Below are 25,021 nucleotides of genomic sequence, written 5' to 3' on the forward strand. Positions count from 1 at the left end.
GGAAATGAATAGGGAATATGTGCAATTGACAGTTGGAATGGCTTCGGATTACAAATTTGGATTATGTGCTTTGTAATGTTTATAATAAAATGTTTTAATTCCATGTCTTAATGTTTAAACGTTGTTTATGTTTCGTGTTTGAATGATCTTAATGGTTTTAATTCATAGCTATATGTTATTGTTTAAATATTATGATTTGGTTTTTCACATGTATGTTTGGCATTGAATTTTGCCATTATTATGTTGGACACTGCTTTGAGTCCCCCAAGGGGAGAGAAAAGCTGTACAGTATATAAATGCAGTAAATAAATAATAAATAAACAGTATTCTTTGACAGTCTGCTATCCAACTGCTAACCAGGTCTGGTCCTGTTTAGCTTCCAAGGTCAGATGGGATCTGCAGCCTTTATGGTATTCAGACCCCTGAATTGTATATAAACTGGAGTGTGTGGTGCAGGAAGCCTCTTAATGTTATTACATTACTGATTGTATAATCAGATAATTTACTTAGAAAACATCAGGTTGACAATTATAAAAGTCATGCTAAAAACAACAATTCCTCCATAGTTTAGGTTCTAAAGTGAATCTGAGAAGAAGCAGTATCATTTTACTGAGCTGCTGTGAGTTTGATCATGTTCCCGAAGCATTCTCTCCTGACGCTTCACCCACAGCTATGGCAGGCATCCTCAGAGGTTGTGAGGTTTGTTGGAAATGAAGCCAGTGAGTTTTATATATCTGTGGAAGGTCCAGGGTCAGAGAAAGAACTCTTATCTGCCTGAGGCAAGTCTGAATGTTGTAAATTGGCCACCTTGATTAGCATTGAATGGCCTTTCAGCTTCAGTCTGGCTGATTCTTGCCTGGGGAAAATCCTTTGCTGGGAAGTGTTAGCTGGCCCTGATTGTTTCCTGTCTGGATTTCCCCTGTTTTCACAGTGTTGTTCTTTATTTACTGTCCTGATTTTAAATTTTCTCCCACTCTGGACCTTCCACAGATATACCGTGTTTCCCCGAAAATAAGACAGTGTCTTATATTAATTTTTGCTCCCAAAGATGTACTAGGTCTTATTTTCAGGGGATGTCTTATTTTTCCATGAAGAATTCACATTTATTGTTGAACAAAAGAAATGAACACTTATTATATACTGTACAGTTGTTGTCATCACAAACCAGCATAATCAGACAAACTGTGAATCCTATTTCATGTACAACAATCAATAGTATGTACATTTACAGATCCTGCAAGCTCTGGTGTTCTGTTTGGTAGGCATGCTTCCAAACAGAAACTTTGCTAGATCTTACTTTCGGGGAGGCCTTATATTTAGCAATTCAGCAAAACCTCTTTTAGGTCTTATTTTCAGGGAATGTTTTATATACTCCACTTGCTTAATTTCTAATAAACCTCACAACCTCTGAGGAAAACCATGAAAATGAACAAAATCTGGCTACCAGTATTTAAAAACACTAAAACCAGGACAGTTAATAAAGAACAACACGGCAAGTCTTTTCAATGCTAATGAAGGTGATTAAATGCAACACTCACATTTGCCTTCAACAGACAAGGGTTCTTTCTCCCACCCTGGACCTTTCAGAGATATATAAACCTCACTGGCTTTCCAAAAAACTTCACAACCTCTGAGGATGCCTGCCACTGAGGCGGGCAAAACGACAGGAGAATGCTTCTGGAACATGGTCATACAGCCCAGAAAACTCACAGCAACCCAATAAAAGCCATGCTTTAAATCTCAGATCCTCTATAGTTATTATTAATATTTATTCAATTCCATCCCGCTTTTCTTCTGTGGGTGAGATTCATATAAAATTCATACAAATACATCTGACCACAATATTTAATCAGTTAAAACATCATAGGGTAAAGGTAAAGATTTTCCCCTGACATTAAGTCCAATCCTGTCCGACTCTGGGGGTTGGTGCTCATCTCCATTTCTAAGCTGACGAGCTGGCGTTGTCCGTAGACACCCCCAAGATCATGTGGCCAGCATTACTACATGGAGCGCCGTTACATTCCCGCAGAAGCGGTACCTATTGATCTACTCACATTTGCATGTTTTGAATGGTTAGGTTGGCAGAAGCTGGGGCTAATTGCGGGAGCTCACTCCGCTCCCTGCATTCGAGCCACCAACCTTTCGGTCAGCAAGTTCAGCAGCTCAGCGGTTTAACCTTCTGTGTCACCAGGGACTCCTCAAAGTGGCGTACAACATATAAAATTCATATAAATACATCTGACCACAATGCATAATCAGTTAAAATATTATAGCCCGATAGAAAAAACCCAATTAACATATGAAATAAAACAATAAAAAAATAGTTTAGGTCCTAAAGTGAATTTGAGAAGAAACTGCATCTTTTTAATCTTTTTTTTTTTTGCTTGGGAACACAAAAATGGTGCTTTGGACAGTGTCCTCAACAAGGGGAGGCATATAGAGAGGATCTTGCAAAAGGCCTGGCTTTAAAGGCAACCCTGTGCATTGCTTCAGACACAAGCCCTCGTAGTTTCCATTAACTTGAGCCTAATGCTGCATTCCCATGCCTTATTATTTGGGCGTCACCCCGAAGAAAATGGGGCTGACCGTTAATTAAGCGTGCAGAGAGGATTAGAAAGGAAGTAACTGGAACAGAGAAGCCTACTGACTTAAGGAACAGGTTGAAAGTGAAAAGGACTGGGGGGAAATATATATAAAACCCCCCAAAGCTCCTTTAGTTTTCGTATTACGCTGCGTAATAAAACAAGAAGCCTTTAAAACCTTGCTGCAATGTGCCTTTTTTTCTAAACACACACTGCCGCATTTTTACCCCGCCTCAGTCCCCGACTTCCCCTTGTTGCACGCGCACACACACAAAAAAGGGGAAGGTATGTAGTGACGTCATGACGTACGGATAAGTCGCGCGCTCCCACTGCGTATGGCGACGCCCACAAGCCGCCCCCACCAACCGCGAGGGAGAAAAAAAAGAAAGAAAGGGAGGGAGGGTAAAGCCGTGAGGGGACAGCGGAGGGAAGGCGGCTCTTTGTAAGCGCGGCTCTTCTCACATTGCTTTCTCCCCCGCTTCCCCACTCACTCTCTCCTTTTGCTTCCTCACCTCAAGAGCATCCCCCTTTCCCCTCCCCCCAAATACTATCTCCAGCACCAACCGCCACTGCAGGCTCCGCCCCCTTGCGCGCTCGCGCTGCCCTACCCGCCCGCGCGCCCGCCTCGTGCCGGACAATAGCGGCGCTGCCGCAGCAGCCGAGCGGTGTCTCGCGCCGCAGTTCTAGAGCGCAGCCACCTGGGCCCCAATGGGGAGACGCCGCCGCTACTGCTTGTTCCCGCTCTCTCCTGATTCCCCCCTCACAGCCTTCGCTGGCCGTTGTATCCTCTGAGGGAACAGGCAAGGCGGGGACGGGGCTTCTCCTTCCCTCTCTTCCTCTTCCCCTCGGCGCCTGAGGGACGGGCAGGTGAGAGCAGGGGGGCCTGGGCCTGGCTTTCGCGAGGTGGCGGTGGCGGCGCCTCTGCCGCCTCCTCCGTTTCACCCATGGAAGTATGCTACCAGCTGCCGGTGCTGCCCCTGGACCGGCCGGTCCCTCAGCACGTCCTCAGCCGCCGAGGGGCCATCAGCTTCAGCTCCAGCTCCGCGCTCTTCGGATGCCCCAACCCCCGGCAGCTCTCGCAGGTGAGGAAATTGTACCCCCCCCCCCCCCCCGGATCCACACTGCCATGCAGTGCAGTTTGGGCTACATTATTCACTCAGGGTACATTACCCATATAATGCAGCCCAGTTGTTATTAAATCAATCTACATCAGGTATGGGCAAACCTTGGCCCTCCAGGTGTTTTGGACTCCAACTCCCACAATTCCTCTCTATTATACTGGATCCACACTGCCATGTAATGCAGTTTGGATTACATTATTCATAGAGCTACGCAGAAGGAGGCCTGCCTTCATATTTCGGTCAGAGTACGTTACCCATATAATGCAACCCAGTCATTATTATATCAATCCACATCAGGTAGATGTAGATTGGCCCTCCAGGTGTTTTGGACTCCAACTCCCACAATTCATGACAGCCTGTAGGCTGTTAGGAATTGTGAGAGTTGAAGTGCAAAACACCTGGAGGGCCTAAGTTTGCCCATGCCTGATCTACATACACTGGGCATGGGCAAACTTCAGCCCTCCAGGTGTTTTGGATTTTTAACCCCCACTGGCTGTTAGGAATTGTAGAAGCTGAAGTCCAAAATTTATTTATTTACAACATGTATATCCCACCCTTCTCACCCACAAGGCGACTCAGGCCAGCCTTACATGGGTGGCATGATTTCATACCTGAATAACAGCAAGCAATTAAGCAACAACGTAAAACAACATTAAAACAACATATGTGGCTCAGCGAGTTAAGCTGCTGAGCTGCAGAACTTTCTGACTCAATGATAACGGACTTTGTCAGGTTTCTGTACCACATATTATAAAACATGATATATGTATAAGTAGACCCTGATGGCGCCATAGGTTAAACTTCTGAGCTGCTGAACTTGCTGACAGAAAGGTTTGAATCCGGGGAGCAGGGTGAACTCTCTCTGTTAAACCCAGCTTCCACCAACTTAGCAGTTTGAAAACATGCAAATGTGAGTAGATCAATTGGTACCGTTCTAGCGGGAAGGTAATGGTGCTCTATGCAGTCATTCTGGCCACATTACCTTGGAAGTGTCTACGGACAACGCCAGATCTTTGGCTTAGAAATGGAGATAAATATCAACTCCCAGAGTCAGACACGACAAGACTTAATGTCAGGGGAAAACCTTTACCCATGTAAACATTTAGACAACTATTATGCATAAATCCAAAGCCAGATAATCAGAGAATCATATTCATCAATCCAAAACCAATTCCAATTATAGTGCACAGGTGATTATGCTGGGCCAAATGCTTGCTTCAAAAGCCAAGCTTTCACTTGTTTGTGAAATAACAGGAGGGAAGGGGCCTATCTAATCCCACTAGGGAGGGAGTTCCACAACAGAGGGGCTACCACTGAGAAGGCCCTGTCTCTCTTCTCCACTAGTCGCGCTGCGAAGGTGGTGGGACCAAGAGGAGGGCCTCCCCAGAAAATCTTAACCTCAGCAATAGTTCATAGAGGGAGATGCACCAGGAGGGCTGAGGTTTGCCCATGCCTGGTCTACCCGAGGTCGGGGGAAGGATCTTTGGAAGAAGATAGGCCTTTGGCGAGTTGACAGGCAGATTGAAATACAAATCCAAAGGAACTGCCTGTCTCTGCTATGGGGTAGAAGGCCACCCCGGCATTCCTTTCTCCCACCACCTCAGTGATAAAATGATTGGGCAAACTTGAGCCCTCCAGGTGTTTTGGGCTTCAACTCCCACAAGTTTGCCCATGCCTGGTGTAGATGCACATCAGATCTCTGAAAGTATGTGTGAAATATTTTTATCTTTTTGGTTGGCCTAATAAGGGTATAACTGCAGAATGTATTTTGCAATTTCAGCTGTTTTGCTGCAGAATCCCTACTATTTCAGCATAAGCTTTCATGGCCTCAAGTACACATTTACAAATGATTGGGCAAACTTGGGTCCTCCAGGTGTTTTGGACTTCAACTCCCACAATTCTTAACAGCCAGTTCTGTTAAGAATATATATAGTGAACTAACACAATTGCAGAACATCAATACAATGTTCACCTAACCTCCAGAGTTGGTGTCTTATTCAACCAAGTGCATCCTTTCATATATGCACATAAGTGCATGTGTATTGGATCTGTGGATAGATTAACATAGCCAATAAAAGTGGACTAGGGTTCTGTAAAGTTATTTATGTCTGTTTGATCATTCAGTTCCTTGACAATTTTGAAACAGCTAAGACCCCATGTTCTTGCATACCATGAGGTAATGTTCAATGCATTTTCCATGTTTCAGTTGTTGTGCTATTAACTGTCTGGCAGCTAATAACTTGGTATTTAAAATAGAAAAAAAGTTCATTTTGTTCCAGACCTTGCACTGTTGAACTTGTTGGCTAGTAATGGTTCATATTTCTTGAAATACTTATTTCCAGAACGTTGAGACAGCTTAAGCGGAATTCAAAAATCCTCCAAAATTGTCCAGATGGGTGGCTGTTATTGGCACCTTTTGCTTTCTGAAGGTTCAGTGTACACAAAGTTTGTTCATGTGCACCATTGTAACAATCCCATGTATAAAATTGCCTCAAAGCTAAATGAATAATGTATAAATGAAATATACATGAATTTCATGTTCAGGTCTGGGTCCCATCTCCACAGTATCATTATGTACCTATATGCAAACACAGATATTCCAAAATCTGAAAAAAATCTAAAACATTTTGGATAAAGGATACTCGACCAGTACAAGGTATGCCTTCCCATGGGCTTGGCTGCCTTGCTTTCGTCAACACATTTCTTTATGTAAAACCAGGACAGTCTGTAGCGGTGGTTGCCAAGATGTTCCTCTATTTGTAGAAATGTGCTGCTGAATCTCTTCTGTAAAAAGAATGCACGAGGAAGGAGGGCTCTGCTGCTTATTGCTGATACACCTGCATACTTTCTTTTACTAGTTAATGAAACCTTTTACATCTTTAGTGTTTTTCCCCATAGTAGTTATGAGAAGTACACAGAAGCTAGGTAATATTGCCAGTGTGAAGTATTTTATAAACACTTTAGTGGGAGCATTAAGCTTTTGCATAACTATGAGTAGCTTTTCTTGGGTTTGTTTAAGTGCCTAGATGAAAGATATTTAGAACCAAGCAAATTTCTATGTATCCCCTTTTATACTTTTTCTTGTGCCAACTATTTTCTGATGGTGATGTAAATTTACATTATTTTATATTTTTAAAATAAATTTCATGCCTTCCAGCATGAATAATAACAGTAACCAATTTAACCATAATACATGTTTGTAGGCGGTGGAATGTGGCAAAATAGATTTTGTTACCATTTTTGATGCTCATTGCTTCACATGTTTTTGAGGATTGAGTTACCCATCTGTTGTTGCCCTGATTAAGCCTACTGAGATTTTCTTGCAAATGGTAACACATTGTTGAATTTTAAAGCATCTGCTTAGTGAGAATCATAGAATCATAGAATAGTAGAGTTGGAAGAGACCTCATGGGCCATCCAGTCCAACCCCCTGCCAAGAAGAAGGAAATCGCATTCAAAGCACCCCCGACAGATGGCCATCCAGCCTCTGCTTAAAAGCCTCCAAGGAAGGAGCCTCCACCACAGTCCGGGGGAGAGAGTTCCACTGTCGAACAGCCCTCACAGTGAGGAAGTTCTTCCTGATGTTCAGGTGGAATCTCCTTTCCTGTAGTTTGAAGCCATTGTTCCGTGTCCTAGTCTGCAGGGCAGCAGAAAACAAGCTTGCTCCCTCCTCCCTATGACTTCCCTTCACGTATTTGTACATGGCTATCATGTCTCCTCTCAGCCTTCTCTTCTGCAGGCTAAACATGCCCAGCTCTTTAAGCCGCTCCTCATAGGGCTTGTTCTCCAGACCCGTAATCATTTTAGTCGCCCTCCTCTGGACGCTTTCCAGCTTGTCAACATCTCCCTTCAACTGTGGTGCCCAGAATTGGACGCAGTATTCCAGGTGTGGTCTGACCAAGGCAGAATAGAGGGGGAGCATGACTTCCCTGGATCTAGACGCTATACCCCTATTGATGCAGGCCAGAATCCCGTTGGCTTTTTTAGCTGCTGCATCACATTGTTGGCTCATGTTTAACTTGTTGTCCACGAGGACTCCAAGGTCTTTTTTGCACACACTGCTGTCAAGCCAGGCGTCCCCCATTCTGTATCTTTGATTTCCATTTTTTCTGCCGAAATGAAGTATCTTGCATTTGTTCCTGTTGAACTTCATTTTGTTAGTTTCGGCCCATCTCTCTAGTCTGTCAAGATCGTTTTGAATTCTGCTCCTGAGGCAAACAATTACCGTCCAGTCAGCCTCACATCGATACCAGGCAAGATTCTGGAAAAGATCATCAAGGAAGTGGTCTGTGAACACTTAGAAACAAATGCGGTCATTGCTAATAGTCAACACGGATTTACCAAAAACAAGTCATGCCAGACTAATCTGATCTCTTTTTTCGATAGAGTTACGAGTTGGGTCGATACAGGGAATGCTGTGGATGTAGCCTACCTGGATTTCAGTAAGGCCTTCGACAAAGTCCCCCACGACCTTCTGGCAAATAAACTAGTAAAATGTGGGCTAGACAAAACTACGGTTAGGTGGATCTGCAATTGGCTAAGCGAACGAACTCAAAGGGTGCTCACCAATGCGTCATCTTCATCATGGAAAGAAGTGACAAGTGGAGTGCCGCAGGGCTCCGTCCTGGGCCCGGTTCTGTTCAACATCTTTATTAACGACTTGGACGAAGGGTTAGAAGGCACGATCATCAAGTTTGCAGACGACACAAAACTGGGAGGGATAGCTAACACTCCCAGAAGACAGGAGCAGAATTCAAAACGAAATAGTGCCCCCTTTTTTCACCTTGAGTATTTTGTCAATTGTGTGACAACTTTTTTCAGGACTCTTGAAATTATGGGATACTTTTCTGAGGTTGAACATAAGATTTGAATATACCCCCCCCTTTTTTTTTTTTTTACAGAAAGAGGTAATCTGTACTTGCAAATGAAGAGAGGGCCTCTTTTTTCTTTCTTTCTCTAATGGGTAATAGTTAATCTGGAGTTTTTTTAGAATATGTGTTGGTTATGGAATATTTATTTTGAAGGTGAATAAAAACTACATCTCAGAATTGTTGTCTCAGACTTTTAACAACTTTAAGAACTTTGCTGTATTCTGTGATATGCTTAAGGCATATTGTTAGAACAAACAAAGATTATATTCAGCGATGACTTTCATGGTGGGCAAGAAGGACTAGTAATACCTTGCAAGTTAGCATTGTACAATCTTGCCATTTTTTTTTTTTTTTTACAAAAAGGAAGTCTTGTTTCAAGGAGTGGATTGAGTTGGGAAAGAGTATGAAAAAATGCACAATTCTTGTTTTCACTGCTTACAATTTTTATTCCTTGAATCCATCTCCTAGCAGTGGAAAACTAAAGATAAGTAGATGAATGTTTTAAATATGCAGGTGGAATCGGGGTTGTAGAAAAGAAGAGCTGAACACTGGCCCTCTATTTTTTACTCAAAATTCCTTTCTCATCAAAGCTTGTATTTTCTTTGAGGGCATCTGGCTCTGTTGCACTTATTTGGCCTCATGCATAATTAGACTCTTTAAAGTTTGTCTTACATACTTTAGCTTTATACACACTCTGATCTAACTCTGCCTAAAATTATTTACATGACACTTTGAATTTAATAAAAAAAACAGAGCAGCTTACAGAAACACAGGAAATATTTAGTAACAAAACAAGAGTAATGTTTTATTCTACTACATAAATGCAGTAGAATAAGTAATGAGAACTGAATTTCTTACACAATCAGTTCCTTACCCAGCGAGTAGTAATGTGTCTGAATCTGTGTAGAGTGAACATAAATCTTATCTTTATATTCTGATGCTTAAGATATCTACATATCTTAATGGTTTTAAATGGAGCTTGAATCAAAGTGAAAAGGTTAATATTCCACTACTTTTTGAATGGTTTAGTATGGAAACTGCTGTCCACTCTAATATATAATAACAAACGTGTTTAATTTTGGGTATTGAACACAGGTAAGATGTGTGACGTTGGTGAATTTAACAACTGCATTATATCTGTTTTTCTATATGCAACAGTAATTAGATGAAAATACAGTAACATCTTCATGCACCCATGGTGTGAACCTTGGTGTTGCTGTTAATTGTAGCCTTGATAGAATGTGTTAAGTTGAATTGTAACTCTGTGGCTAACGCTATTGAAAATGAAGGAATGATGTGACGTTTTCGACAGCATTAATGTTGATAGCTATATTTTGTAGAAGCTCGTTGTAATCACATTGTGGAATGACAATAGTATTTTAGGCCTATGTATCTCAAGCTTTTTAATGTGTACCATCCGCAAATATTTTCAAGTATTCTAGGGAGCAATGCCGCATTTATATCCATGGACTACAGGTATTTCTTTCCTCCAAATTTGTCAGGAACCAGTGGCAAATATTTTGTGATTGTTAGTGGTCCATGGATCACAATGCTGTTCTAGGCCTTGATAACTCTTGCTAACTGTTAGGTAAGTTTTTGTTCCATGGAAGTTAGAGCTGCCTGTTGATAACCTATTACTTCGATACCCTAAATCAGGGTAACAAGCTTCATATAGTAATCTTAAGGAAGTTTTCCTGTTTCCTTTAAAATAGCAGTATGTATATATTAACAAATGACTTTGTTAATAGCCAGTTTGGGGAAAGTTGCTGAATTGTGGAATGTGGAAGTACGAATTTAGCACCAAAATATCACGATGTATTGAAAACATTGACTACAAAAATGCATTGGATAATCCAGAACGTTGGATAAGTGAGACTCTACTGTACATGATACAGTTAAAGCTGTCAATTTTAATGCCTTTAAGAGGGCATTACATATATTTATGGAGGATGTGGCCTTCAATATTTGATAATCAGAATGTCTGCAGATCATCTCCATTGTCACAGGCAATGTGCCATTTTATGCTAGTCTATGGGGAACATGAGATTGAGGGTGCAGTTGCACTCATATCTTGCTGTAGAGCGTCCAATTGGCAACTAATTATTATTAGGCTGTTTAATGTCTTGTAAGTGTACTGACACATTTTAAACTTAAAAGAGTTTTCAGAAGCTACTTGATACAAACTTAAAATCTTTGGTTTTTTTATGGCTCACAAGAAATAGTAATTATATTTTCTTTTCTGTAGTTTATTACATCACTTCTACTCTGCCCTTCTCACCCATCAGGGGACTCAGGGCGGCTTACAATAAAACATATACATAAAAAAACAGTTTACATCAAATTTAAAAATCCATTAAGATTAAAAATTACAATAGAATTAAGAGCATACATTAAAACCATACATAATTATATATTTAAATATATATTTAAGGCGCTTTGCATGTCCAGGTAGGGTCTGCCAGTGAGTCATATATTCATATCTAATTTCTGCTGCTACTCATGCTCAAATGCCTGGTCCCATAACCATGTTTTCGTTCTCTTTCGGAAAGACAGGAGGGAAGGAGCCTGTCTAATTTCGTTTGGGTGTTCCATAGGCGGGGGGCCACCACTGAAAAGGCCCTGTCCCTTGTACCCGCCAGCTGCACCTGTGAGGTTGGCGAGATTGAGAGCAGGGCCTCCCTGGAAGATCTTAGATTCTGTGATGGGTCATAGGGGGAGACACGTTCGGACAGGTAAGCTGGGCCGGAACCATTTAGCGCTTTATAGGCTAAAGCCAGCACTTTGAATTGTGCTCGGTAGTACGCTCCCTGTACGTTGCTCCAGTTAACAACCTGGCTGCCTCCCGTTGGACTAGTTGCAGCTTCCGAACAGTCTTCAAAGGCAGCCCCACATAGAGTGTGTTGCAGTAATCCAATTGGGATGTAACGAGTGTGGACCACCGTTACCAAGTCCGGCTTCCCAAGGTACAGTCACAGCTGGCGCGCAAGTTTTAATTGTGTGAAGTCTCCCCTAGCCACCGCTGAGACCTGGGGTTCCAGGCTCAACAATGAGTCTAGAATCACCCCCAGACTGTGCACCTGTGTCTTCAGGGGGAGTGTGACTTCATCCAGCACAGGCTGTAACCCTATACCCTGTTTGGCCTTGCGACTGACCAGGAGGACCTCTGTCTTGTCTGGATTCAATTTCAATTTGTTGGCCCTCATCCAGTCCGACACAGCGGCCAAGCATCGGTTCAGGACCTGGACAGCCTCCTTAGTGACAGGTGGAAAGGAGTGACAGAGCTGGACATCATCTGCATAGAGATGACACCGCAACCCGAAACTCCTGATGATCTCTCCCAGCAGCTTCATGTAGATGTTAAATAACAAGGGGGATAGTACAGATCCCTGCAGGACCCAAAAAAACAAAGGTTGTGAGGCCGAGCAGGTGTCCCCCAGTGATACCGACCCTCCAGGAATGAGTGGATTCACTGTAAAACAGTACCTCCCAACCCCATCCCTGCGAGGCGTCCCAGAAGGATACCTTGGTCAACGGTATCGAAGGCCGCTGTGAGGTCCAGCAGAACCAGCAGGGACACACTCCTCCTGTCCAGTTCCCGGCGTAGATCATCCACTAAGGCGACCAAGGCTGTCTCAGTACCATGCCCCCGCCTAAAACCAGACTGTGCCGGATCTAGAAAATCAGTGTCCTCCAAGAATTTCTGGAGTTGCGAGGCAACCACATGTTCCATAACCGTGCCCAAGTAGGGGAGATTGGAGATAGGCCAAAAGTTTCCGAATTGGGTGGGGTCCAGTGATCAACAGTGGTTTGATTACAGCCGTCTTTAGGCTCGCTGGAGAAATGCCTTCCTGGAGGGAGGCATTCACCACCACCTTCACCCACTCGGCCAAACCCCCTCTGGCTTCTCTCACCAGCCAGGATGGACAGGGGTCTAGGATGCATGTGGTTGGTCCCGCTTCTCAAAGGATCTTGTCCACATCCTCAAGCTCAACCAATTGAAATGAATCCATCAAAACTGGACAAGCAGATGTTCTTGCTACATCCTCAGACACTGCAGTTAATATGGTGTTGAAGTCAGAGCGGATCAAAGCGACTTTGTCCGCAAAGAACCAAGCAAATGCTTCACAGCGGGCTGCCGAGTTGTCATGGATCCCGTCTGGAGAGACGGGATATAGTTGCACTTTTTTTTTTTTTAAAGGACATTCATTTTAATGTTGGTTTTTATTGTTGTTGCAAAATGTGTTTTATTGGTCTTATATTATTGTTTTACGATTGAATGTTTATACTATTTACCTGTATTGTTTAATTTATTGTTTATTTCTGTAGCATTCAAAGGTTGCTTTTTATGTTGTAAGCTGCCCTGAGTCCCCATGGGGAAATGGGGCGGGATATAAATAAAGCTTGATATTTTGTCTTTTATGTATTGGAAGGACATGAGAATTAAAGGAGAAGCCATTGTTACAAGTATCTCTAGTTTTCTGCTTAAGGATTTCTTTGGTCATTCAGAAAATCAAGCACTCTATTAGCTGTTGGGTTGAAGGTAAAGTGTTACTTTCAGAATTCTTTTGGGTTGTCTAGAACAAAAGAGTGTATCATTTTTGTCTCAGAACAAAAGAGTGTATCATTTAGGTTCTAGTGAACCTTCTGAATATTATTTTGCATTCAGTGCAGCAACATCATTTTTAGCAACCATTCCTACGTAAAGAGAATGAAAATTTAAGAATGTCCATCATTGGGATGGTTTATAATCTAATCTGGTATTACTTGAGTTGTACACAGATTCCAGATGGTGTCATGTACGATCCACTGTTTAAAACAAATGGACTTCTGGATGCATGTTTGTATATTGACAGCCTTCAAGAAAAGTTTCAACCCACTCACAGCTGTGCCAAAGCAGAAGTGAAATGCTACAGTATAAGCAGGAAAAAAGAGGGGCAATTTTTGTTCTAGTCACTGTATTTCCAACCTTAGATCAACTACATCAGGCAATTACAAATGCACCGAGGAAATTATTTTCTTTAAATAAAAAGGAATAATATTAAATCAGTTAAAATTGCTTTGCTAGTACCTTGGTTTCACTTAAGTGTTCTGAACTTACCTGGCATTTATATTTGTTTTTATCTTTTGGGATCAAATTGTCTTGGGTCCCATTTGTCAAAACAGATTTATTCGTTAACATCGTGATTGATTCTTGATAAATGCATTAGCATTGTGGAAAATGTTACAACATCTTCATATTTCTTACATATCCACAAAACTTCATTTTATTTATTTATCTATTTAAGGCTTTCCAGCGCTATAAACCCTATATACAATCATCCTTTCCTGTCCCATCCCCATTTGAAAGCCATAAAGCAGTCTTCCCCAGCCTAGGAACATCCAGCTAATTGGAGTACAGCTCCCATTTTTCTTGTTTTCTTGTGTTATTGCACATTTCATTGAATGTTTGCAATTTTTCACCTTTGGAAACCTTCGGGGAGAGAAGGCAGGTTAAAAATAAATATTATTTCACTGTTGTGGTAGTTTGTTTTAACAATATTTACTAGTCTACATTTGAAGGTTCAGCAGATGAACCCTTTAACTAAATTTATTTGTTTTGTATTCTCATTTGCAAACCAGAGAGGTATACCTAAATCACACCAATAAGTTAGGTACCTTTTTGCTTGAATTATCAAATGCTTGAAACAGCAATAAATTAGCACTTTAGTATGCACGGTATTCTCATTTTTAATGTATCCATGAACTACCTAAGCAATGGCCGCAGGATCAAATAATAGAAGATACAGGAAGTCCTGGGATCTTCTTCCATTTATTTTGATCTCATGATTTATCTAAAACATTGATTAGACCAGTTTGCTGCTGAAGAACATGCTATTTGGAAATTTGCTGTTTTGCAAATCAAGGTTATGATTTAAAAATCTGAAAGAAGATCCCTGTGTTTTCTTGACTGGATTTGCTTCTTTTGATTAGAATAAAGGCAGAGAGCAAATTATGTCATATAATATTTATTTATAGTGTGTATCCCTCTTCCTCTCTCTCAAGGAGACTCAAAGCAGCTAATTAAAATGGTTTGTTTTTTCAGATACAGTTGACTTCCTTATCTGTGTATTTGATAACCATGGTTTCAGCTGTCCATGCTTCAAGCAAACCTCTTCCCCAGAAATCAAATTCAATTTTCTTATATACTCAAGGATAGTCAAAATATAGGGTTCACTATTATCCACTATTTAAGGGACCAATAGGAGTCTTGAAAAGTATCCCCCATGGATACTGGGTAGAATTGTACAGTGGTTTTATTTGTTTAAAATCTGTTTCTGGGGACAGGCAATTGGATTAGCGGGTCTCAAACACATTTTCAACTGATTAGGACAAATGGGGCTGGTAGCAATTAATTTGTTTAATAATAATAATAATAAAACTTTATTTATACCCCGCCACCATCTCCCCAACGGGGACTCGGGGCGGCTTACATGGGGCCATGCCCAGGACAATACAATATAGCAAAATATAAAAACAACATATAATACAGTTAAACAATACAATAAATAGTCATATACAGTACAACACAAAATTAAAAAAAAGCAATATAACAGGGCGGGCCGCATGAACACTCAGTTAAAACTTGGGGTGAGAAAAAGATAAGAATAAAAACCACGTTAACCACGTTAGCGTTATTCCAGCAAATGAAATGCAATATTAATTCTCTAGGTTTAAAGTTTCTACAGAGTTCACTTGTCATCCACACATAGCAGGAATAAGAGTTGTACCAACTCCTGTAAATTCGGCTAATTCCATGCTAAATTGATTTTCTTTTTTTAAAACCCTCATTTTTAGTTTTCTTTCCCATCATGATCCTTTTTGTTTACAATTTACGATATTTATGATATTTCTATCTAGCCCATCTTTACCCCGAAGGGGACTCGAAGGGGACTTTGGAGGCTTTTGTTAGAACCACCTTATTTCCTTTATGCCTATTTTTTATTGTCAGATATGTTCATAAGGCCTCCACAAACAAGTCCCCAACTAGATCTTATTGGTTCTTAATTTATATTAGAATTAACTTTTATGTAACAACTGGAAGTCCAAACCTCAAGTTTTATTTCATGTACTATGTAAAAGCTGTTATATTTTTTTATATCTGTTTTTGTTAGGTACTGACATAATACAGTTTCTACCTCAGAAAATTAGAGTTCTGGGAAATATTAAAACAGTATATTATTTCTCTCATTAGAGATTTTTTTCTTAATGAACTAGATCTTTAATGGAGTTGGGATCAGTGCTTGGCAGGAGTCTGTTATTTCCCCGCATACTTTCAAACATTTTTTTTAAAAACATTTTTGGTTGCCTTTTGAAATTTCCCTTGCATTTGTCCAAAAAGCAACTTAGCAGATAATTCCTGTTAATGTGTAAACACAGCATGTGACTTGTACAGTTATATGGCACTGTTACAGCATTAAATTATGATAGTCCAACTTAAAATTCTGTAATACAAATGCAAATGCAAAAAAAAAGAGCATTGAATTCCAGGATTGTGCTGTGCAAATCTCACAAAGTGTATATCTGTAATACTGATATCCCTTTGCTATCTCTTGCTTTGAATGGCCCTTTCGACCTTTAGGCTTTAAGTCTTGGAGACAGCAGACAAGCGAACATTTTTCTTACCAAAGAAAATTGTGGGGAATTCATTGGGTTGCCATAAATTGACAGATGACCTGAGAGCACACACAATTGTAGTTTAAGAGAATTCTTACTATGAAATAAAACTGGTGATGTAAAAATATGGAAATCAATTTTTGAGTTTAAGGAAATTAATTTTTGAGTTCAAGTTTCTAGAATATATTTGAAACAATAGTAACCGGTTATGATAGAGCAGCATCTCTTTCTTAAATAGTAAAAGTCCAGGTTAAACCAATTGAAGAATAGTTTATAGGAGAAAGTGTGTTTTAGAACTTAATAAAGTTATTTCTATGGTAAGAATATCAAAAGCTGATTTCCATCAAATAGGCCATTGATCTATTAGTATCATTTATTGTTCGATCGCCATTTTCAAGGGTTTCAGATAGTGGTCTGTTCCATCCTTATCAGGAGAAACGACGAATGAATCTACAAACTTTTGTTTATACAGCATGTACTGTTCTACTGACAAACAGTTCTCATTCTAAATAGAAATTTAGTTTTTCTCATACTTAGCCTTGTCAAATGACTAGTACAAGATAGTGTTTTTAATGAGAACAGTTGGGTAATGTTTTGGAAACAAGGAGAGCAGATGCCTATTAAGCCTGGCAAAATCCAACTGATTTTTTACTTGAAGCTTTGGGTCTATGATACTGTAAAATTCCATGGTTCCTCTTAGATTATAGCGAGGTTGGCAATAGTAATGATTTTCCAGTAATTCAAATCAATTCCAATATGGGACAATGCTGGGGTGAGTATTTAACCTGCCAACATTGTAGTTATGTAAATATTAAACTGTCAGAACATGGTTTCCTGAATAAAACATATGCTAATAAATGATTTCTCTGTAGTTTGTTAATAGTAGAAAGCTGTATATGTGTGTTGAAAGAGAATGAGTAAAATGACATCCAATTTTAATAGGTTAAGAGTTGAGTTGAGTAACAACAGGGCTAGAGATGGCATTGGCAGGATGTTGACTACTGTCCAAGAGAGGCAAAGATGATTTATAGTGACATATTGCAGTTGAAAAGGACTAGTCGGAAAAGTTTTCCATATTATTTGAGGCTCAAATATGAAAGAGGAAATACCATGCTATACATTATCAAAATGTACTGTGTTGGATACGTATAAAATTCTTCAGAGTTTTAAGAGCTGCTTGTATTAGTTGGTTTTGTTTAGGCTGCTCTAGTAAACATTGGTTCCTTGAGGCTCCTGGTTTTCTGAAATAAAAAGAATATGTTAGTTAATGGAAATACAGTAGAGTCTCACTTATCTAAGCTAAATGGGCCGGCAGAACCTTGGATAAGCGAATATCTTGGATAATAAGGAGGTATTAAGGAAACGCCTATTAAACATCAAATTAGGTTATGATTTTACAAATTAAGCACCAAAACATCATGTTATACAACAAATTTGACAGAAAAAGTAGTTCCATATGCAGTAATGTTATGCTGTAATTTCTGTATTTACGAATTTAGCATCAAAATATCACGATATATTGAAAACATTGACTACAAAAATGCATTGGATAATCCAGAACCTTGGATAAGCGAGTCTTGGATGAGTGAGACTCTACTGTACTTAACATTCTTTCTCCCCCCTTCCCCCTTATGGAAATCTTTCAAATAGTGTCTGTTATCAAGAACAGCGCTTGTGTCAGTCTGTCTCATGGGGAGCATTGGCAATTATTATTTTTCTTTTGTGCCCATTGGCTACAATTCCATTTTTCTTTCCTGGAAACTGGCCAGAAACCAACAGTCAGTGTCTGGCATTGGTCTAGCAAATATGCAGTTGCACTCTGTTGTTTAGTGCTTAGTGCTGGTTTGAACTTTGAGATACAGCCTATCTTTGATATGACAAAATAAAAGCAGATTGAAGTTTTGATAATTGCTTCTTGAGGAGATTACTACTATAAGTTTGGAATAACTATAAGAATAGATTTCATTCAAAGATGCCATTATAGTGGTCTCCTCAAGAAACTTTGTTTAGAAGATACATTTCTTTAGAGGGGAACTGGTTGACTTACAAAATTTTTTCAATATTAGATAATGTACTAGGGACATTTGACACGTATAAGGACAGCTATTGGAAATGTTGGAAATGCATGCACAATTTTGGGATGTTTTGTCATACGTGGTGATCTTGCAGAAGAGCCTAGAAGTTTTGGACTCAAATACATACAATGCTAGAAGAAACTGTCAAGGTTAAATTCACAATGAGACCAGAGTTTATGTGTTGGAAATGCTGGACGACCACATAGAAAGAAAATGTTAACAATTAGTACAATACTGTATATGATAACTGCAGTGAGAATCATTTATGCTCAGCGACTGAAGGAATCAATTATCCTAACACAGGAAGATGAAATTCTTCTTCTTCAAATGAATTATGAAGTAGGTAGTTCAAAATTTCACCAATCTGAGACACAAATCTTAGTGGACTGAATATAGTTAATGCAATGGATCCTAAAGGAGGGAGTGTCAGGACCCAGGCCGCAGAGCACCAATAACCATGCGCAGAGACCAGAATCTATCTAATATCTTTATTAAAGGAATATATAAAGTCAATAAAAACAGGTGAAGAATATAGTTCAGAAATAGACCTTTCAGGAAAGGTCAAATATAGTCCAGGAAAACAATGTCCAATATGAGATATTAGAGTCCAAAGTTATAATCCAATAACCGAAACACACACTTGCCGAGCAAGTGTGGGGAAATGACAGGGTCCTTTAGTCCAATGGAGCTTGACAACAAGGCTGGAAAACAAACTAGATTCTTGGCAAACAAGACTTGATACATGGCAGCAAGAAGCAAGAACGAGGTCCGAGGCGAGGTCCGGGAACAAGGCAGGCTTGGAACTAGAACAAGGTCCGTGGCAAGGTCCTGGAAACAAGGAACTGGAGTAACGTAGTCCACACACGATCTCACTCCTGAAGCTGACGAATTGACTCCGCAAGGATCTCCTTGCGGGTAAACACCTATATAGGATCTTGTTTTCCCGCCAAGGAACACTTCCCTGGGGAACAAGAAGTGAAACCCATACTGTGTCCAGATGCATGACTCCTTAAGATTTCCCAAGGGAAACAGGCTTAATCAGCTAATTGTCTGGCAGCGATTCTGGCGCTTCGGCGCTTCGCCTCCCTAGCGCCTCTATCTCGATTATAATTATCCTTACGAGAGAACGGGGGAGAATTCTGCCCAAGGCTTGTTTGGCTGACTTCTGGAGGGCAAACATCCTGCAGGTGCAAGGGCTCCAATTCTGGCTGAAACGGTGGGAAACCAAAGTTTTCCTCTTCGTCTGCCACAATAGTACTAGGAACGGGACTACATGGCCCATGAGACATCACAGGGAGTGAATTCTACTGTTCTCAGATATATAGGTCACAGGGATGGAAGCAATAGAAAAAGATGGTGCAAGGTGTGGAAGGGATATAGTAGCTGGAATGTGAAATATACAGCTAAGCATTTGGGATACTTCCATACATTTTCCTCCCATCTGATTGAACTATTCCTAGTATTTCAGAATAAATTAAGCAATAATGTACCTCTTGTAGAGTGTATTGAAATGTATAAGGTGACAACTTCCTTAGAATAAGAGGGTTAAATGTAATTCAAGGTGAATACTTTGAAGTTATTTCTTTATAATCACCTTTTTGAAGATAGTTGTGGCAATATTGGGAACATTAATACTATTTGATTTTAAAAATAAGGCTCTCCTTTTCCTTTCAGGTTTTCCTACAGGGAATGTTATCAATAAACTACTCAATATTATTTATCATTAGCTAGCTAGCTATTGTCTTTAAGTACATTGTATTTTTATTCTTTATTGCTTCTTTGCTCATAGTGCATGATAATAGCTAATTGCTTTTCTGGTCCTCTTTAGGCAACACTTTATAATATTTATTTCTTGAGTGTGTGTGCCTATTAGATTTCAGAATTACTGATTGTGAAACATTTGTAGGTACACTTTTGGAGATCAGTATTTGAGAGTCAACAATAAAACTCCTGAATATGCACAGTTGTATAGTTTGACAATTAGTACAATACTGTATATGATAAGGAGCCCCGGTGGCGAAGTGCGTTAAAGCACTGAGCTGCTGAACTTGCAGACCGAAATGTCCCAGGTTCAAACCCCGGGAGCGGTGGGAGCAGCTGCTGTTAGCTCCAGCTTCTGCCAACCTAGCAGTTCAAAAACATGCCAATGTGAGTAGATCAATAGGTACCGCTCTGGCGGGAAGGTAATGGCACTCCATGCAGTCATGCTGGCCACATGACCTTGGAGGTGTCTACGGACAACGCCGGCTCTTCGGCTTAGAAATGGAGATGAGCACCAACCCCCAGAGTCAGACATGACTGGACTTAATGTCAGGGAAAACCTTTACCTTTACTATAGTTTGCAAATACAACTCTTTAAATATTTTAACAAAAAACATTAATTAAAATGTATACACAAACTTTAGTCCTGTTTTGCCTCTTTTCTTTTTGCATCCACTCACAGGGAAAAAACTTTCTCTTTATGTTCAAAATGGTTACCTAGAGAACAGATGAAAAAGACTGATTGACAAATAGGTATTTCTCTGTTGTTAAAATGCAAGTGAATACTTTTCGCTTGATGCATGGGGATTATGAATAACTATAGTAGGGTTACATTTGCAGTTTTTGTAGCTCCTTAGGGAACTACAAATGTAACTCTTCTCACCTACTAATTGCAGTTAAGATGATGATATTTTTATTTTTAGGGCACTTTCACAACAAATTTTTCAAAGCAACCATCTATAATTGCACCTTAGATATCTCTGCCTTCTGGCCTTAAGTCTATATATATAGATACATTATCAAACTATGGCTTGAAGTGGCTGATAAACTTTAACCCTGGTCAGAATTAAACTTAGCAGTGTTTATTATTGTTGTCAACTTTGACTTATGGTGACCCTATGAATAAGAGATTTCCATCCATGCTCATCAACTGCCTTGCTCTGATATTGCAAGTTCATGGCCATGCCTTCCTTGATTGAATCTACCTACCAATAATGAACATTTCTATTTTATTATTAGCTTTTTGTTAAAATTAGCTCAAAGTAATGAACAGAGCAAAAAAAACTATCAATTGTAAAAGTATGCAGGATGTTAAATTGGCAGAAGAATATAACTTCTAGCTTAGTGGAGCGCCCGTGCGCATTGCTAGGTAGCTTGCTATCTACCTAACAACACGCACAGGTGCTTCTCTGCTCGCCACCCCACCTCTTGGGAGGCGCCCGTTTGCGTTGCTAGGGGCCTGGGATGTTGGATAATACAGAGTGTCAGTTAACCAGAAGTCGGTTAACCAGAACTCTCCTGTGTATAGAATAGGAACAGTTGGACTAGATAAGCCTTGAATAAATAAATTCATTTTGAATCTAGGAATTCATTCAAGTTTTTTTCCCAAACTATAGCCCCCCCAACAGTATGAGGGACCATAAACCAGCCCTCTAAAGGTTTGAGGACCCCTGCCTTAAAGCCAATCTCTGTCCATGTACCTCTATTTCCACAATTGGCACAATTGATCTGGTCCAAGATGAAAATAGGTATATTTGAGTTGCAGTAAACCTTTTGTTAATATCCTAAAGAGTTAGTCTCCTGCCTGATCCCTAGCTGATTCATAATATAGGACAGTGTAGAAGGAGCCTAAAACTAGTTGGACCTTCATTTGTAATGTTAGTACTTATACAAAAAGGAAAGCCTTCAAAATATGGTAGAGAGACACTAACTGCACTGCTAAGAAAAAGATCTACTCTAGTGCAACAGCTGAGGCCCAAAGAAGGACCAGAGAACTCAAGAACATCTGATGGACAAAAAAGGCTCAAGAAATCCAACATTTGCAGATGGCCATGATGCACAGGAATTCTTTAAAAGTACAAAGGTCATCTATGGCCCAACAACCATGACATACACCTGCTATGTTCATCAGATGGAACTAAACTTTTGAAAGATAAAAAAAAGAATTGCACTATGTTGAAAAGAGCACTGCCATAACCTCCTTAACTGCAGCTCCAATGTGGCTGAATAGATTATCTCTCAAATCCCACAAAACTAAACCAGGGATGAGCTTGCAGCATTGCCTAGTTTGGAGGAAGTCGGCAAAACCATCAGTCAGCTAAATAATAACAAAGCCAGTGGACCTGGTGAGATCCTTGCTGAAATCTTTAAAAAGAGTGGTCCTGAGCTGACACAACTCATTGAAGGAGTGTGGGCGACTGAGAAAATCCCAGCAGGCTTCAAGGATGCCACCATCATCACCCTTTTCATAAAGGGAAAAGAACAGACTGTGGAAACTCTCGAGGTATCTCCCTCCTAACCTCTGCTGAAAAATCCTTGCAAGAATCTTTGCAAATCACCTTCTACCTATTTCAGAAGGCATCCACAATCCCAGAATGGCTTCCGCCCCTCTAGAGGAACAATGAATATGATCTTCACTGAACAATACCTCTAAGAAAAATGCAGCGAACAAAATCAACCTCTGTACATGGCATTCATTGACCTTGCAAAGGCATTTGACACAGTGAATTGCAGTGATCTCTGGACTATCATCCAAAAAATCAGACACCCTGACAAATTCGTGAACTTCTTGTGGCATGATGGCAACATTATTGGACAACCACCTTATTTTCTATCTTCATTGTCATGATACTACACCTTGTTGATGGGAAGTTTCCCACTGGCATGCAAATAATCTATCGGACAGATGGCTAACTACTTAACCTACCAAAATGCTCTGTCAGCAGGCACCAGCCAATCCCTATGCAATGCCAGAAATACAGCTTAACGGTGTAACATTAGAAAATGTTGACCATTTCCGCTACCTTGGCAGCCACCCACCTCTCCACAAAAGTCGACATTGAAATACAACCCTGTGTGAACTTTGCAAGTGCAGCATTTTTTGAATGACGCAGAGAGTGTTTGAGGGACATTCATAGGGATACCAAGATGCTTTTTAAATAAATCTATTGACTTCAAAACATGGACCATCTACAGACTTCACAGTCAACTTTTGGAATGAGTCCATCTGCATTGCCTCTGAAAAATCCTGGATATCTCTCTTGGGATGACAGGCAGATAAATGTCAGCATGCTGGAAGAAGCAAAGACCACCAGCACTGAAGCCATGATCCTCTGCCATCAACTCCACTGGACTGGCCACATTGTTCAAATGCCTGATCACTGTCTCCCAAAGCAGTTACTATACTCCCAATTCAAGAATGGAACGCGGAAGGTTGGTGGACAGGAAAATAGATTTAAAAATGGGCTTAAAGCCAACCTTAAAAACTGTGGCAGAGACACCGACAATTGGGAAGTCCTGGCCCTCAAGCGGTTTAATTGGAAGTCAGCTGTTACCAACAGTGCTGTGGAATCTGAAGAGGCACAAATGGGTGGGGTGGGGGCAAAGAGAGAAATGTGCCAAGAGGAAGGTGCATAAAGCCAACCCTGGCCAGGACCATCTTCTATCTGTAAATGGATGCCCTCATAATGAAAGAACATTCGGATCAAGAATAGGTCTCTACAGCCATCTACGGACCTACCACCAAGACCCTACACTTGGAAGGCAATATATTCTGCTGCGAGTGATAGCCTGTGATGATGAGTACTGATACAGCTTTTAACTATGGTTAGGTCTGGGGACAGGGGAGAAAATGACTCACATCCTTAACACAACACATCTCTTAATCATATTTGTCTGTTCCAGCTTGAAATTTATTGTTTGCCTTTGAGCTGAGAAATCACAAGTGAACACCTTTTCTATATTGAGGAAAACTAGTATGTTAATTTCTTTCCTTGTTGAAGCATTCCCATATGAAGAAAATATTTTTAAAGGCGATAACTTTCGAAAATGCATTCTTAGTTGTAATAGGCTTTTACAATGGGCGCAGTGCAGTGTTTTAGATAACAGAGTTGAAGAATAATTTTGTTTTTATTTTTCAGAGACGTGGTGCAATTTCCTATGACAGTTCTGATCAAACTGCGCTATACATTCGCATGCTAGGTAAGTGGTTACTGTTCAAACTCTATAAGTATGACTATTTGCTGTTGAGTAGATGCATTTAATGCATCTAACATATTTCCTGTTTTTTATTTCTCCTGTTTCCACCATTTCCCTCTTCTTTTGCTTATTCTAGTTGTTGGTTCTACTGATTTGAGGTTTTGTTTAGGTTTAGGACATCTTGCACTGAGTAAAGTCAAAACATAATAATGATGACAAAATAGAGACTGTAGACTCCCCGTTCATACTGGGAAAGAAGAGAGAGGTTGGAGAAAGACTCAAATGTTAGAGAAAAGAGCAACTTTAGATTGGCTGTATGTGCAAAATATGAGATATGAACACGGAAAATTGAGTTTTTACTGATCTTTTCTTGCTTTTAAGGTTAGCATCTAATAGTATTTTTCTTTCAAATTGTCAGCAATTACAGAAGATAGTATATATGAGATTAGAATTTGTTTTGTTTAAAGTTGAGTCTGAGTGATTCATATGAACAAATATTTGTATAGGAAAGAGTTCCAGCTTAAGTTGTAAACTAAACATTTTCATGAGTTAGCAATCTTGAGATAGCGTGACAGCAGTAGATAGGAAGAAATGAGTAGGAGGAGTGTCAGTGTAAAGTAAATCACTTTTCATATGCATTAACAAACTGCTAAAGAAACATAGATGTTTAGCATTATATTATTCTCTCTATAGAAAATTGTAACTTTTACATGAGTCCTCAAGCCTTCAAGAGCAGTGAACCGTAAAATCTTGAGCTGCTG

At 40.1% G+C, this 25,021-nt stretch overlaps 1 protein-coding gene across 2 annotated transcripts in view; it reads left to right on the forward strand.

Annotated features, from left to right (window-relative positions):
- The first annotated feature begins 2,934 nt into the window (after positions 1-2,934).
- Positions 2,935-25,021, forward strand: part of pde7a (phosphodiesterase 7A) — a 59,400-nt gene continuing 37,313 nt past the window's right edge. The window contains exons 1-2 of one of the 2 annotated variants that reach the window (XM_062980325.1): positions 2,935-3,664; positions 24,203-24,263. In XM_062980325.1, the coding sequence (XP_062836395.1) occupies positions 3,527-3,664; positions 24,203-24,263 (199 nt within the window). In that variant the 5' untranslated portion in view covers positions 2,935-3,526. The remainder of the gene's footprint in view (positions 3,665-24,202; positions 24,264-25,021) is intronic. The other variant, XM_062980326.1, reaches the window with a different exon arrangement.

Source organism: Anolis carolinensis, chromosome 4 (assembly GCF_035594765.1).
Source record: "Anolis carolinensis isolate JA03-04 chromosome 4, rAnoCar3.1.pri, whole genome shotgun sequence".
NCBI lineage: Eukaryota > Metazoa > Chordata > Lepidosauria > Squamata > Dactyloidae > Anolis > Anolis carolinensis.